The sequence below is a fragment of the Tiliqua scincoides genome, chromosome 2, assembly GCF_035046505.1.
Source record: "Tiliqua scincoides isolate rTilSci1 chromosome 2, rTilSci1.hap2, whole genome shotgun sequence".
Taxonomy (NCBI): Eukaryota; Metazoa; Chordata; class Lepidosauria; order Squamata; family Scincidae; genus Tiliqua; species Tiliqua scincoides.
In genome coordinates this window covers 140,806,892-140,821,568 of record NC_089822.1, presented here as the reverse complement: position 1 = coordinate 140,821,568, position 14,677 = coordinate 140,806,892, and the positions used below count along the sequence as shown (strand labels likewise).

The following is a 14,677-nucleotide window of genomic DNA, read 5'->3' as shown; positions in this document are numbered from 1 at the left end:
GCTCTGCCTGAGAGTCTTCCTGGTTGTCATAGAAAGTTGGACAGGATTCTGGATGTCTCTCTGTTCGCTGGAAAGTGAAGTGCATTCTTCATTGTATCTTTAGAAGAAACTGTCTATTATTGTCAATTGTCAATTATTCCCTGTGGCTAAAGTTCTAAAGAGCCATTATTTGATTTTTCTCTGTAAACTGCTTTGTGAACTTTTGTTGAAAAGTGGTATATTAATAAATAAATAAATAAAGTGGCGATTGCTCCCTGCCATTTTGGTTATCAGTTCACACACAGATCCAATGTGTGGCAGTGGTGAAGAAGGCTAATTTTATGCTTGGGATCATTAGAAAAGGTATTGAGAATAAAATGGCTAATATTATAATGCCATTGTACAAATTGATGGTAAGGCCACACCTGGAGTATTGTGTTCAGTTCTGTTCACCACATCTCAAAAAAGATATAGTGGAAATGGAAAAGGTGCAGAAGAGCAACCAAAATGATTACAGGGCTGGTTCAACTCCGTTATGAGGAAAGACTACAGCATTTGGGGCTCGTCAGTTTGGAAAAGAGTTGCTTGAGGGGGGACATGATTGAGACATACAAAATTATGTAGGGGATGGATATAGGGGGATGTCCTTTCCCCCCTCACACAACACCAGAACCAGGGGACATCCATTAAAATGGATTGCTGGGAGAGTTAGGACAGACATAAGAAAATATTTTTTGTACTCCATGTGTAATTAGTCTGTGGAACTCCTTGCCAGAGGATGTGTTGATGGCATCTGTCCTGGATTCCTTAAAAAGGGGATTGGACAAATTTCTGGAGGAAAAGTCAATCACAGGTTAAAAACCGTGATGACCTCCTGATTCTAGAAGTATGCTACCTCAGAATGCCAGGGAGGGCAACAGGATGCAGTTCTCTTGTTGTCTTTTGTGCTCCCTGAGGCATCTGGTGGGCCACTGTGAGATACAGGAAACTGGACTAGATAGGCTTTTGGCCTGATCCAGCAGGGCTCTTCTAATGTTCTTATGTTACTTTGATACTGTTCTCCCAGTTTTCAGAGCTAAGAATAGAATTAAGGCAACCCAACTCATTGTCCCCTCCCCAAATCTTATATCATGGCAAAGGGAATCTGTGATTTATGGAAAGTGATTTCTTTTGGGGGGGGGGTATGTGTGGATAGTCCCGTCAGAGGGCTTAAATCCAAGTGTTCTGTGAACAGAGCCACCGGCTAACATCTGTGTCAATCACAGAATGAGCACCTGCTAATCAGTGATGGTGATTCAGGGCCATGCTGCACCGTCAACTCCTGGGGGAATTTGGTGGCAGCAAAAGGCAGCACTTTTTCATTAAAATTCATTAGCCTGTTAAATATTTAACATTCCCCCCCCTCCCATTCTGTCCTAGCTCCATTCCCATGAAGGAGACATCCCCCCACCCTCCAAGCCTGCTTCTCTAACCTGCAGGCCTCCACTTATCTTCTGTACTGGGAATAGATGTCTGTAATGTGGTTTCCCATTCAAGGTTCTTTGGCCTCTTTCCTTTTCAAGAGGAAAGGATCATAAAACAGATCTGGCTCCCAGCTAGCCTATTTTAACCATCTTTCTTTCTCCCTGACCTCATTGTCCCTCTGCATTCCCATCACTTCCTTAATGGAGCTGTGATGCTGATGTCTCCTGCCAGCTAAGTGGGATCAGGACTTAAGTTGATGCCTTCAAGGAGGCTTTTTTTTTTTTTTTAAGTTCCTAGCTCTGTTGCTCAAGGCATGGTCTGTCGGGAGGAGAGCTTCCAAAGGCTGGGAAGGGGTTTTCTCACCTGAGAATGTCATTTGAGTGGTCTTGTTATAGTGAAGGAATATACAAAGCTTCAATAGGCCCAGATCTGCTCTAGGGGCATGTCGTAAACTTAGGGGGGTTTGGGGCGCTCAGAGTTCTTGTTTCTCAAACCCTAAAGCCTTCAAGCCCCCCCCCCCCCGTCCAGTAGTACTGCCACCACCCTGTATGTGCCAGTGTCTCAGTCCAGGGACACTGAGACCCTCTAGGCCTAACTCTATCCCTTGCAGGCACTGAGCTCTTTCTCCAATTAAAGCTTCAGTCCTCAGGTTACTAGACCTCAATGAGCACTTGGTAGCTTGCTGAACGGCTAGGCAGGATTCTGAACCTTTGTCCCCAACAGACAATGAAACAACTTGGTAAAAGAGATTTTAGTTTATTAAGTACATAAGGTTACATAAGGCAGCAAATGCTAGAGGCATAAACATCTAGGAAACATATCAGCAATAAAATAATAAAGCTAACTGGCTCTCTCTGTTAATACCTATCTCTCACCTTGGTCAGTTACTCTTGCAGATTTCGTAGCTCCAGGCTACCTGTGAGGCCAGATGCCCATGGTGGACAATGGAGCTCACCGCGTGCAGGATGTTGCACCCAAAAACTCTGCTCAAGAAGACCCAGACACACCCCTTGGGGCACTCATTAGTATACTTCTTATGCTAATAGTACTGAGGTGACTTCATACTTATTTAGACTGTCCAGTCAGAAACTTTTGAGGACAGAACCTTCTTGGAGTGGGTCTGGTTGCTAGCCCTCCTAGTTCTTACCCCTCCCAACTGGAGATCCATAGCTGCATTCCATTCTGCTTGATCAGGCGCCCCTCAGTCTACTGAGGTGTTAAACATTCCAATGGGTTGTAATTCTTGTTGTTTGTTTACTCACAGTCCTGCAACTGGGAACTGCTAGCCACTTCTCCGTTACTGACTTAACCAACTTAAGTTGGTTCAGGCTTCACATGCTAACCTAGGCCTAAACTGTACATATTAATAACAGGGCAGAAATAGTTTTTCAGGATTTTTTTCCTTCTTCAAGGTGATGGGGAGGTGGGAAGGGAGGAAGCAGGATGCTATAGTAGGACATGGGGCTAAATGCATCTTTGGCCTGATCCAGCAGGGCTTTGCTTGTGATGGAGGAGATGGTAGAAAAGCAGTGTTTGGCACCTATGTGCACTCTACACTAAATTTCTTCATCAAAAGAATGTACAGTTTAAGAAAAGCCAAATTCCTGACTTTCCTGATTTGACCCACCCCAGGACAAGCTGGAGACTGAACCAACTCCTCATGGAGCTTAGCTAGTGAACAGTAGCAGGGGTAGACATGAAATGCTTGCAGTCATTGCCCAATCAGAGCCTGCGCTCTTGAGAGGGAGAAAGAGCAGTCTCTGTTTCCAACATTTGCTAGCCCTTGACAAACTGAAAATCAGGTTATAGGCGGATGCTTCAAAGCACACCAGTAATTCCCAACCTTTGGAGAAAAAGGGAGAAAAACAGCCTTGGGGTATCGGTGTGGGTTGCTTTAAAAAAAAAAAAAGAAATATTAAAGTCTCCCCATCCACCTCCAGGTTAATGCAAAATTATCCGAATTTGCATGGGGCTGGGAGGCAGGCAGGCTGAGTCAACATCAGGCAAGGAGATTGGGCTGATTAATTATGAATTAGGACAAATTGGTGGCCTGCTACTCACTAATCTATGTAAATAAGGACGATAATGCCGTGAATGCCTGTGCAAACAGGAGCTGGCTAGGAAGAGACAGGCAGGCCGGCTCCCTGCGGTGGCAGGTCAGAAGAGACAGACGTTGTGGTGCTATTAATTTTTATGGGGTGATGCCTTGAAATTTACATCGACAATGAGATGCCCATCCCATGGGCTGTCCTGCTAAAGCGGATGCTAGGGGTATTTGTTGGTCAACATGTTCTGCACTGCTTCACTACTATGTGGTGGATCAGTCCATCAGCCTGATTCAAAAAGTCTTGTTCATGGGCGGAGTCAAAGCAGACTTCCATACGAAGTCTTCAATATAAAGAAACAAGGTTGGTTTCTTTAAAAGAGCAGTAAAAAGGAGCCACTGAAATTTGTTGCATGTATCACACCAAGCAGTTTTGTACCACAGAATCTAACCATTGGTGCACTGAACACTAGTGCCAGATTAAACCTTGATTTAGGGAACCCTTGATTTAGCAGGCTTCCGAAATAACAAAAGTTGTCTGCTTCATTTAAAAAACTAGTCATTTATATTTTGCAGAGGTGTGGTGTGTGCACTGTCATAAATGCATATGGATTTAATGGACTTCTGGTATTACAGGACACCCATTCCTCACATTAGTTCACTGTACTGTAGAGCCCTTCCCTCCCCCCCCCCCACATATTTTAACTCAGAGCTGTGGCATGTATTACAACCAAAGCAGCCGTATGGTGAAATTGATATCACATCAACTTATAGACCATTACTAATGGCAATTAAACCACAATGACTTGCGACTTTCCAGAGTTTGCACATCGAGTGAAAATCTCACATGAGGGTCTGCATGGGACATCACACTAACACTTCTGCACAAGGGCCTTTTGTACAAGAATTTCAAAATTTGTTAGTCTCTGATTTTCACAACATCCTTCTTTTGTGTCTTGAATCTGTGCGGCAGTTCAGTATCCCAGTTATTAGGTTTCTGCACTTTCATTAGGATGCAAATGCTGCCACCTGGTGGACATTACATATCTGGACTTTCAGAAGGCGTTCGACAGGGTCCCTCACCAAAAGGCTACTGAAAAAACTCTACAGTCAGAGAATTAGAGGGCAGGTCCTCTCCTGGATTGAGACCTGGTTGAAGGCCAGGAAACAGAGAGCGGGTGTCAATGGGCAACTTTCACAATGGAGAGGGGTGAAAAGCGGTGTGCCCCAAGGATCTGTCCTGGGACCGGTGCTTTTCAACCTCTTCATAAATGACCTGGAGACAGGGGTGAGCAGTGAGGTGGCTAAGTTTGCAGACGACACCAAACTTTTCCGAGTGGTGAAGACCAGAAGTGATTGTGAGGAGCTCCAGAAGGATGTCTCCAAACTGGCAGAATGGGCAGCAAAATGGCAGATGCGCTTCAATGTCAGTAAGTGTAAAGTCATGCACATTGGGGCAAAAAATCAAAACTTCACATATAGGCTGATGGGTTCTGAGCTGTCTGTGGCAGATCAGGAGAGAGATCTTGGGGTGGTGGTGGACAGGTCGATGAAAGTGTCGACTCAATGTGTGGTGGCAGTAAAGAAGGCCAATTCTATGCTTGGGATCATTAGAAAAGGTATTGAGAACAAAACGGCTAATATTATAATGCCATTGTACTAATTGATGGTAAGGCCACACCTGGAGTATTGTGTCCAGTTCTGGTCGCCGCATCTCAAAAAAGACATAGTGGAAATGGAAAAGGTGCAAAAGAGAGCGACTAAGATGATTACTGGGCTGGGTCACCTCCCTTATGAGGAGAGGCTACAGTGTTTGGGCCTCTTCAGCCTAGAAAAGAGGTGCCTGAGGGGGCACATGATTGAGACATACAAAATTATACATGGGAAGGATAAAGTGGAGAGAGAGATGCTCTTTACACTCTCACATAACACCAGAACCAGGGGACATCCACTAAAATTGAGTGTTGGGAGGGTTAGGACAGACAAAAGAAAATATTTCTTTACTCAGCGTGTGGTTGGTCTGTGGAACTCCTTGCCGCAGGATGTGGTGACGGCATCTGGCCTAGGGGATCGGACAAGTTTCTGGAGGAAAAATCCATTACGGGTTACAAGCCATGATGTGTATGCGCAACCTCCTGATTTTAGAAATGAGTTATGTCAGAATGCCAGATGCAAGGGAGGGCACCAGGATGAGGTCTCTTGTTATCTGGTGTGCTCCCTGGGGCATTTGGTGGGCCGCTGTGAGATACAGGAAGCTGGACTAGATGGGCCTATGGCCTGATCCAGTGGGGCTGTTCTTATGTTCTTATTGCCCCAGCATATAGGGGAGTGATAGTGTGACATCACTTCTGGGTTCTCCTCAAAGGAGGGGGTGCTTGAGAAGGAACAGAGACACTAAGCCACAAGCATCCCCATGAAGAGCAATGAGCCACCCAGTGCGCTGCAGACAGTGGGCACCAGCACTGCCCCTACTGCTTGTTGCCCGGTAAATCCATGGCTGATACCACTCCCCCCTGTGGCACCCAGGGCACCTGCCTTGTCTTGCAACACCCAAGATATGCCCCTGCCCCTGAAACACTGGCTGGGCTTAAAGCGCATGGTTTCCTTTCATTATCAATTCCTATGAGGTCTTCTGTCATTCAGAGACTTAACTGAGTAAAGTTAACCCCTGCTAACTGGGTAAGAGGCACTTTTTCAAGTGGGTGCTCCTCTTTTTTTTTTTTTTTTTTTAGCAGGGGGAGAGTAACAGATCTTCTTCAGTATCTTTTCTAGTGGCTGTCTGCTGATGTTCTTTTGCATCTTTTTAGGTTGTGAGCCCTTTTGGGACACGGCGACATTAGTTATTTGATTTTCTCTGTAAACTGCTTTGTGAACTTTTTGTTGAAAAGTGGCACATAGATGTTGTTGTTGTTGATGATGATGATGATGATGATAAAGGAGAGCTCAGCTGCCTACTTTGATCCAGTTGTTATTTTGATTCCAGAAAGTAGCTGGAATGAATGAAGGTTGGCAACGTATTAACAGCCCAATCCTGAGCTGCCCGGGGCGTGCGGCTGCAGTGGCACTGAGAATGGCTGCCGCTGCATCCTGCACACCTCAGCCTGCTGAGGGCGGCGCCTTGGGAGAAGGGGACTTTCATCCCCTTCTCCCTGATAAGGGAAGCAGCCCCGCAATGGGGCTACTCACTTTACCGTAAAGACGTTCTTGTAGGGTGCCGAGCCCTACATGAACGGTCAGGATCCAGTGGAGCAGAGGTCCTGCCTCCCCACCACCCCGCTCCCTCCCGGCACACCTCCCACCCGCCCCCTCTCAGCCTCCACTTACTGTGCCACAGCTGGGTGGTCTTGAGACTGCCGAGCAGTGGAGGCCGGGCACCCGCCCAGCACTAGCCCAGCATCGGCCAGCGCTAGGCTAGCATGGGCAGTAAGCCTGATAAACGTGCTTAATGGCAAGTATGTGACAATGCGTGGCGGCACAAAGCTGCTGTGCCAAGCCCAGGATTGGGCTCTAATTCCTCAGTGAAGAGAAAGGGACTTCATGGGAAAACAAATGGCACAAGCGGGTGGATGAGATGGGGTGTTAGAAATGAAGCCAAAAGCCAGAGCAGAAGTCTTGTCCTTTGTGTTGGAGATGGTGTCCCGTCCAAATATTCCAACTCCCTTCTAATGCCTGCTTTTGGGCTAATTAACACACCTCTAGAGACAACAGCTGTGGTGTGCAAAGAAATGCAGAACTCCTTATCAGTTGAGCAGTTAGTAAAATTTATTGCTCCAAACACAGACAGTCCCTGCATTTCCTCTTGTCCAGAGGCTTTCTCTCCCCAAAACTCCACTTAACTCAGTGGGTAAAGGTCCAAAACCTCCAGTCAAAGTCCAATCCAGTCTCCAAAGCACAGTCCAGTCTTCTGCAGTCCAATCCTTCCCATGGCAGTCCACTGCAGCAGAGTCCCTTCCTCTGTAGCAGAGTCCTCCATCAGAGTCCTGGCAGTCCCCTTCTCCTGTAGGTCCTGGTCCATCCGTGTCCTGTAGGTCTGGGTTCGGGTAACTCTGTCTGGGCTTTGCTTCTTCTGAAGCTGCCTTTTATTCCTGTATGTCCCATTATCCCAATGCAGCTCAACTGTGAGCTACCTCGTTAACTCATTCAAAGTCCCATCAAGGTCAAATGAAGCTCAGGTGCCCATCCAGGTCTCCATTGGCCTAGATTGATTACAGCTGTGGAGCCAGCCCTGCCCTTCCCAGAGCTGTCAACCAGCTGTCAAAACAGGGGCTCACTGTCAACACCACATCATCCACCTGATGATATCTGATCTTCCATTACAGATGGTTAGGCAGACCCTAAGTCTATGAGAGAGAGACCCCAACTTTCCATGAGGTGACATGTTGGGAGATATGTGGCACTTGAAGCCCACTCAGTACTCAAACAGTCAGACATAGCCTTGAAACTGGCATTATAATTGCCTAGTTTTAGTCCTTGCCCGACTTCTCTATCCCCGTCTTCAATACATTCTGTTTCAGATTGTTATTCAATTCATAATGTCTTGATTCTAGTAGGTGGGACAGTTTCTATCTTTTAGGAGCTAGCAGTCTTGCTCTCATCCTCCTTAGGCACCCTAAAGGACTTTGTGGTTAGAGAGGTCACTGTTGCTGTATCTGAGGGAAAGCCAAGCCAGCCAGGCAAGGCCCAAGAAAAGAACACGCTTACATCTTGGAGTCAGAGTATGGGGTGGCCAAGATAGGGCCCGTTGGGGCATGTGGGAAGCTGAACAGCTGGTGTGGGTCCGGGAACCCAAAGAAGCATGTCACAAAGTGGCTGAGGGAGAGTTCACTGGATTTATTTACTTGTGACACGGCCACTTCCTTCCCCTTGTGCAAATGCTCCTGTGCCCATAGGAAATGGATCACTGTCCAATCCACTTAGGAAGGTTTACAGTGATATGTAAAATCTCCAGGGTGAATGATTGGGTAGGACATCAATAGCCATGCTGAGATTTTGCATATCACCGCAATCTTTTGCTAAGATTCTGGATCTACATAGGAACAAAGCTGCATGAGAACAGCAGCTATGTTCCTCCTCGCCCTTTGTGTATTAGATACTAGATTGCAAGAACTATGGAAAGAACTACAAGAGGATATAATTTGATCCTACCTTTTCAAACACCTGTAACTTACTCCCATGTGAATTCAGCTAAACAAATTACTTGTGTACTATTTTCACAGTCAACATATAATTAACTTACAGATTTCACTATCTAGGAAGGATAGGTCTCGTCAGCAATGATTAGCCTAAGTGAAACTTCAATGTTCAGAGGCAGTATACCTGTGAGACTGCAATGTTGTATGTACTTACTTGGGAATAAATGCCATTGAATCCAGCTGGTTTTAGCTCTGAGTAAACATGAGCTAAGAGTGACAGATCTTGGGCGCTAGCAACAGAAGAAGATTATTACCATTATAGTCTATATGGCAGCTTTCAGAGGCACCTTACAGGTTATTATTGGATGCTGGACTAGATGGATCTCAGGTTCTTTTATTTTTGTTGCTTTCTACTAAGCTCAGAAGAAAGGTATTGCTGTTCCATTTCTCCATGCATGACCTAAAGATGCACAGAGCTCTTGGCTTTGAAGAGGGCACCCTGTCCAATTATTTCTACTCAGAAGGGCTGGAAGTATTCATACTCTAGTAGCACATCCCGGGGAAACAGCAGTAGTTTAAAACCAAGGTACTGCTGGTCAAGCACCAACTACATAGTTGCAGCAGTGCGTACAACAGCATGTGATGGGCCTTATCAGTGTGACTGGTATAGCCCAATAGGGAGAAATCGAAGTCCAATGATTCATTCTCCCCTCCCTTGCTGCTGCGGGTATGCTGCAATGCCCTTTGGCCTCTCCTCCTCCCATTGTGGCAGATGACCTGTGCCCAATCTCATCCTCTTCTCTCTAGAAGGGAGGCAAAGTTCAATTCAGCAGCCCCATGCGATCAAAGGCTTCCTGAGTCCTCACTGCAGCCCTGATGACATGGTTGCTATTCATTTCCTCACTGGGAGCATGCTAAAAGGTATGTGATTACAGTTCTAGAAAGGCTGTTCAGGTTCCTGTGTGGATTTGCAGTGCTCAGATTTACTCTGTTGATCCAATATGTGGGGAGCCCCGCCTGGCTGGACCCAGTATGTGGGAGTTGTGAGAAGCTCAAGGGAGAGAAAGCATTGTGAGCAGCCCTCATCAGGCTGGTTCTGGCTCTAGAGAGGGACAAAAGAATCCCATAAATGGCAATGGTTAGATGTCAGGAGAATCAAATTGGCACAGGGAGTTTTTTCCAGTTACTCTACTACAGATACAGACATTTGAGTGCCAGGAAAGGACATGGAATGTGATCGACAGCAGTTTTGGAAGAAGGGAGGGACATACTGGCAGAAACCACAGCTTTACATCTGGCATGCTGACCTGAACCTTGCATGACCTGAATTTACATTCTCTATGTAACTGCTACCTTTTGCTCTCTTCTTTCTTCAGGACTCCTGGCAGCCAACAAGATGTTGTACAGCAGAATACACTGGATATACTGAAGTGTTGTCTGGAGAACGATGGCCAAGCGGCTATTGGTGACTGTTGCCCTTTGGGCTCTGGGGGGCCCTGCAGGGCTCCACCATCTCTACCTAGGCCGGGATAACCATGCCCTATTGTGGATGCTGACTTTGGGGGGGTTCGGAGTAGGGTGGCTTTGGGAGCTGTGGCTGCTGCCTGGTTGGGTGGCACAGGCCAATAGTACCTCAGAACAGCATCCAGATGAACACCCACCATTGAGCCCTGTACGCTTCTTTGGCCAGGCCTTAGTAGGCATCTACTTTGGGTTAGTGGCCTTCATTGGTCTCTCAACCCTGCCTGGTTTCTACTTCCTAGCTCTGCCCCTTGCTGTGGGCCTTGGAGTTCACTTGGTTTCTGAAGTAGGTGATCAAGCCTCAGATCTTCACAGCACCTTGTTGGCAGCCTTCATCACCTCACCAATCTTCTACGGTCGTCCTGTGGCCATCTTACCCGTCAGCCTCGCCACCAGTGTGGTAGCACAGCAGCACCGGCGCTACAAAGCCAGCAGGGGCACCAGTGAGAACCTTAGTGTCCGACTGTACCGAATGGGTTTGGCCTACTTGGCTTTCACTACGCCTTTGGCCTACTGTGCCTTCTACAACACTGCAGCTACTGCCAGCTATGTTGCCAGCACTATTGGAGCTGCACTGGATTGGCTCCATGTATTTCCATCACTGGGTGGTGTATTGGAATCCATACTTCTCCTGCCGTTTCATGCTGCCAAGACACTGGGCTTCACTGGTGGCTACTTCCAGGAGTGGGAGAAGGTTTTTGTGTTCGTGCAGTCCTTCCAGAATGAGAGGCAGCAGATGGCATACAAGGTACAGGGCACCTCCTTACTACTTAGTTCAACCTTCATTGTGCGGAGGCACACTCTATGGCAGCCGGGATGACAGGGGGATTAGATCTGTAAAGAATAATACATGATGGGACTGAATTATACATGATGCACGAGATCCATGAATGGACCTCCCAATGTGTTTTTCTTTTGCTAGAAGCACTCTGTGTGCATGTGTGTTTTTGATTTGGAATTGGGCTACAGTACTGAGTAAGGACCTAAACTTTGCCCCGTGCATCCTAAATCGCCTCTTGTATGTTTTCAAGAAAACAATTTAAATTGGAAAAGCAGCATAGGGGGAAAAAGGGTTAAACCTTTCACTCCCTGAGCAATGGCCTAGATCCAGATTGCCCCCCCCCCCCCGGCTTCTGGCTGCAAGATAGGTTGTATTAATCAGCCAGGCCAATGGACATTATTAAAGCAGAATACAAACAATGCATGGAGCCCAGATCAAACTATTACACAGAATACAAGATATATATATTGAAAAAAAACCTGTAATGGAGATATAGAATCTAATCAGAAAAAGAAAATTGAAGGTCTTTGCAGAAGCTAGTTATTCATCTTATTAATTTTTTTCTTCCGTTTTTAATAGTAACCTAGAGCATACGGTGTCATTAGCCTAATAATTCTGCAATCTTAGAATCACTTAGCAAATGTAATAGATGTAGAAATGAGATCATTCAAAACCAGAGTTATTTAAGCAGGGAGTTCAAAAGGCATAAAAGTAAAGCCATGTGGTAAGTTGTCTGACGCCTGTACCTGCCCTGGACCAACTCTCTGATATTGCTCCTCTACAGCTTCCTCATTATTGTCTGAAATTTTAGGATGCAATCCTGTACACATTTTCTTAGGAGGAAGTTCTGTTGAATCCAGTGGGAAGAGGTGGGAGAAAACAGTGAAAATTAAATAAAAACACATAACACCATTTTCTCACTTTTGTAAACAAAGCAACCCCTTCCTCCAAATCTGTGAAAAAAATGAAACTGTTTTATTTGGCTTTTATGATTTCTTCATAAATGATTTCTTCATTATCAATGGAAGGGGGCCCATTGATAATGACTGTGGCTGCATCTGCTGACACTATAACATCTATGTCACCTACATTTTCAAAGCAATTATAATTTGTAATTATAATGTAAAGTTTGAATAAAAACACAACGCCGCTTTCTGCACTTCTAACTTTGGAAGACACCAAAATCCATGAAAAATAAAACCGTTTTCTCCCACTTCTATTAATGGGGCTTATTTCTGACTAGACACGCCTAGGATTGTGCTGTTAAAGTGCTAGCCTTAAAAGTCTATGGATGAAGTCTGATTGGAAGACTAAAAAACCTTTGAGGAAAAAGATGTCCTTTTACGGTTTGGAAATTGGATTTAAAAGCACTGCCCAGAGACTACTGACACAAAGGGATGCGTCTTTAGTTTTGATGCCATTGGAATGAGAAGAAGGGAAAATAAGGAATTCCCGGAAGCCCAGAATTGCAAAGAAGGGGAACAAAGAAGTGAGTGCAGTGCAGGAATGCTTGGCTTCCCAAAAACCTATGAAACTGCATGTGCCCATTAGAGGCTGTGGGTCCAATCCTGTACAGTGCTCGCCAGCTTTCCGACAGTGCATACTGTCGCAAACGTGCCTTAAGGCACATTTGCAGGCTCTAGCACTGATGGAGCGCTGGTGCTAGCTCAGTGCTGGCCAACGCTGGGCTACGGCCGGGCAAGCTCCACTACCTGGCAGTTGTATGGACTGCCGGCCAGCAGAGAGGTAGGTGGAGGTGTGGGGGGAGGTGAGGAGAGGGTGGGGAGAGGCAGGGAGGAGGTGTGCCCGGGTGAGAGAGTCGGGCAAGAGGGAGGCGGGACTGGTGGAGCAACAACCAGAGCCTCCTTTTGGGCCACTGGTCTGACATGGAGGCTGAAAATTCTAAGCCGACCCTTGGGTCAAAGTAGAATTGAGTAGCCTGATTGTGGCGCTACTCGGCTTACCAGGGGGAAGGGGTCAATAGTCCTCTTCTCCCGAGGAGCTGCCGGCACTGCCTTTGGAGTGTGCAGGATGCAGCAACCGCAATTTTTGGCACTGCTGCAGCCCTGGACACTGGGAGCGCAGATTGGGCTGCCCATCATTACCTAGTTCTGCATATTAAACTTTTGACTTACAAAGAACTTGAAGCCGCCTATCAGAACAGGAACAACTGGACAATTGTTTTACACCCCCCCTCCACTCCAGCCATGTTGATGGCTCCCAGATCATTGGAACTTCCCTCCCATTTCACAGTTCTGATATGTTTTGTTCCCCTTTTCCTCTTAGGTCTTAGGCCTCCGTGATGACGCCACTCCTGAGGAAATCAACAAAAGCTACCGGGAGCTGGTGAAAATTTGGCATCCGGACCACAATCGGCACAGGGTAGCAGAGGCTGAGAGAAGGTTTATTGAGGTTCAGTCTGCCTATGAGCTCCTCACACAGATGAGGAAGCAGAGATGACTGGACTCTGCCTGGAATACCTTTGGTTGAGTGGAAGCACAAAAGCACTGTGTGTACCTTTATATTGGCGGGGATTGAAGCATTGCTTTTGAAGGTGAGCCTCCTCACTGGAGGTTAAGGTGCTTGCTCATGGAAATATTCTGTCTGTGCATCAGGTTGATCCAGAAGGTGGAGGATGTTATAATGTTAACATAATATTAACAACATAATTAACATAATATGTTAATATAATAAACATATAACGTGTTATAATGATATGTGCCTCCCCCCACCCTACACATTGATCTGGCAGTGCTGGAGTTCATAGAGCTTCCCTTTACTATTCAGGCCTTTTAATTCACTAGAATAGTAGTTCCCAAACTGTAGGTTGGTCCTGCAGTTTTTCTGGTCCTCAACACCGTGCCAGATATTTGATGTGGCCCTCTGGCCAAAAAGTTCAGAGACCCCTGCAATTGGGTCCCATTGCTAAAAGTGGGTCCCATTGCTAAAAGGTTTGGGAACCACTGTTCCAGGGTGATTCTCCATAAGACTTACCTAAAGCGGTTTGTAGACTAGTGTGGCGGCCCTTCTCTTTGCCATTTCTTTCCAGGTTCTTGTGACTTAGGAAGAGAATGAATGCCATGTCATCTGCTTTGCTTTGTTTCTGTTAATATTGGCATGATTTGAACATATTTGTTCTTAACTTAAGGAGGCTTGTTGCTAAACCCCTGATCTGACATAAGCATGAGAAAGCACAGGAACTGTACAGTACAGTACTGCACACACACACACACACACACACACACACATGCATGTCTTTCAAAAGTCTTCAAGAACTTCAACTGGCTCCAAATAGAACTGATCCATTAGAAATGTATGGGTAAAGATGCTCTTTTAAAACTGCATTCAGATATTTCAGGGAGCAGTGATTATCTGCCCATGACTGAAGAAAAGTTGTTCCCTTATGTATTACGGGGCACACAATCTGTGCTGGTGCCAGGTTGCTGGGTCCCAAGCCACTCCCAGCCGCTCCCTGATAGCACATTCTTTGCTTCTGAAAGTTGGGGGGTCATCCTGGACTCTCTGGTGGACATGGGCTCTCAGCCAGTGCCCTACCTGGTTAGCCCCAGCGTTGCCACTGATTTGCACAGAGTGTACTTGCTAACTTATTTCCATTTGAAGTTGCTGGGCTGTTGTGCTTGAGATGGAGAGTTGATTCAAAAGCATTTGGTTGCTTTCCTGGTACAGATGGGTCCACGATGCAGTTGCCAGTGGTGAACATATCTTTGTACGGTTAGACAATTGCCAGACTTAAAA

General features: G+C 46.2%; 1 protein-coding gene across 1 annotated transcript; it reads left to right on the top strand.

Annotated features, from left to right (window-relative positions):
- The first annotated feature begins 10,066 nt into the window (after positions 1-10,066).
- DNAJC22 (DnaJ heat shock protein family (Hsp40) member C22) lies at positions 10,067-13,381 on the top strand. The gene is made up of 2 exons (XM_066612846.1): positions 10,067-10,888; positions 13,208-13,381. Exons 1-2 carry the CDS (start codon positions 10,067-10,069, stop codon positions 13,379-13,381), a joined length of 996 nt encoding a protein of 331 aa, XP_066468943.1.
- Positions 13,382-14,677: the final 1,296 nt, after the last annotated feature.

What these genes read in the sequence shown, in the direction of transcription:
- DNAJC22 (XM_066612846.1), top strand. Translation starts at nt 10,067, where the DNA reads ATGGCCAAGCGGCTATTGGTGACTGTTGCCCTTTGGGCTCTGGGGGGC. An exon ending in GGCAGCAGATGGCATACAAG is followed by an intron (nt 10,889 to 13,207) that starts GTACAGGGCACC and finishes TTTTCCTCTTAG; the next exon opens with GTCTTAGGCCTCCGTGATGA.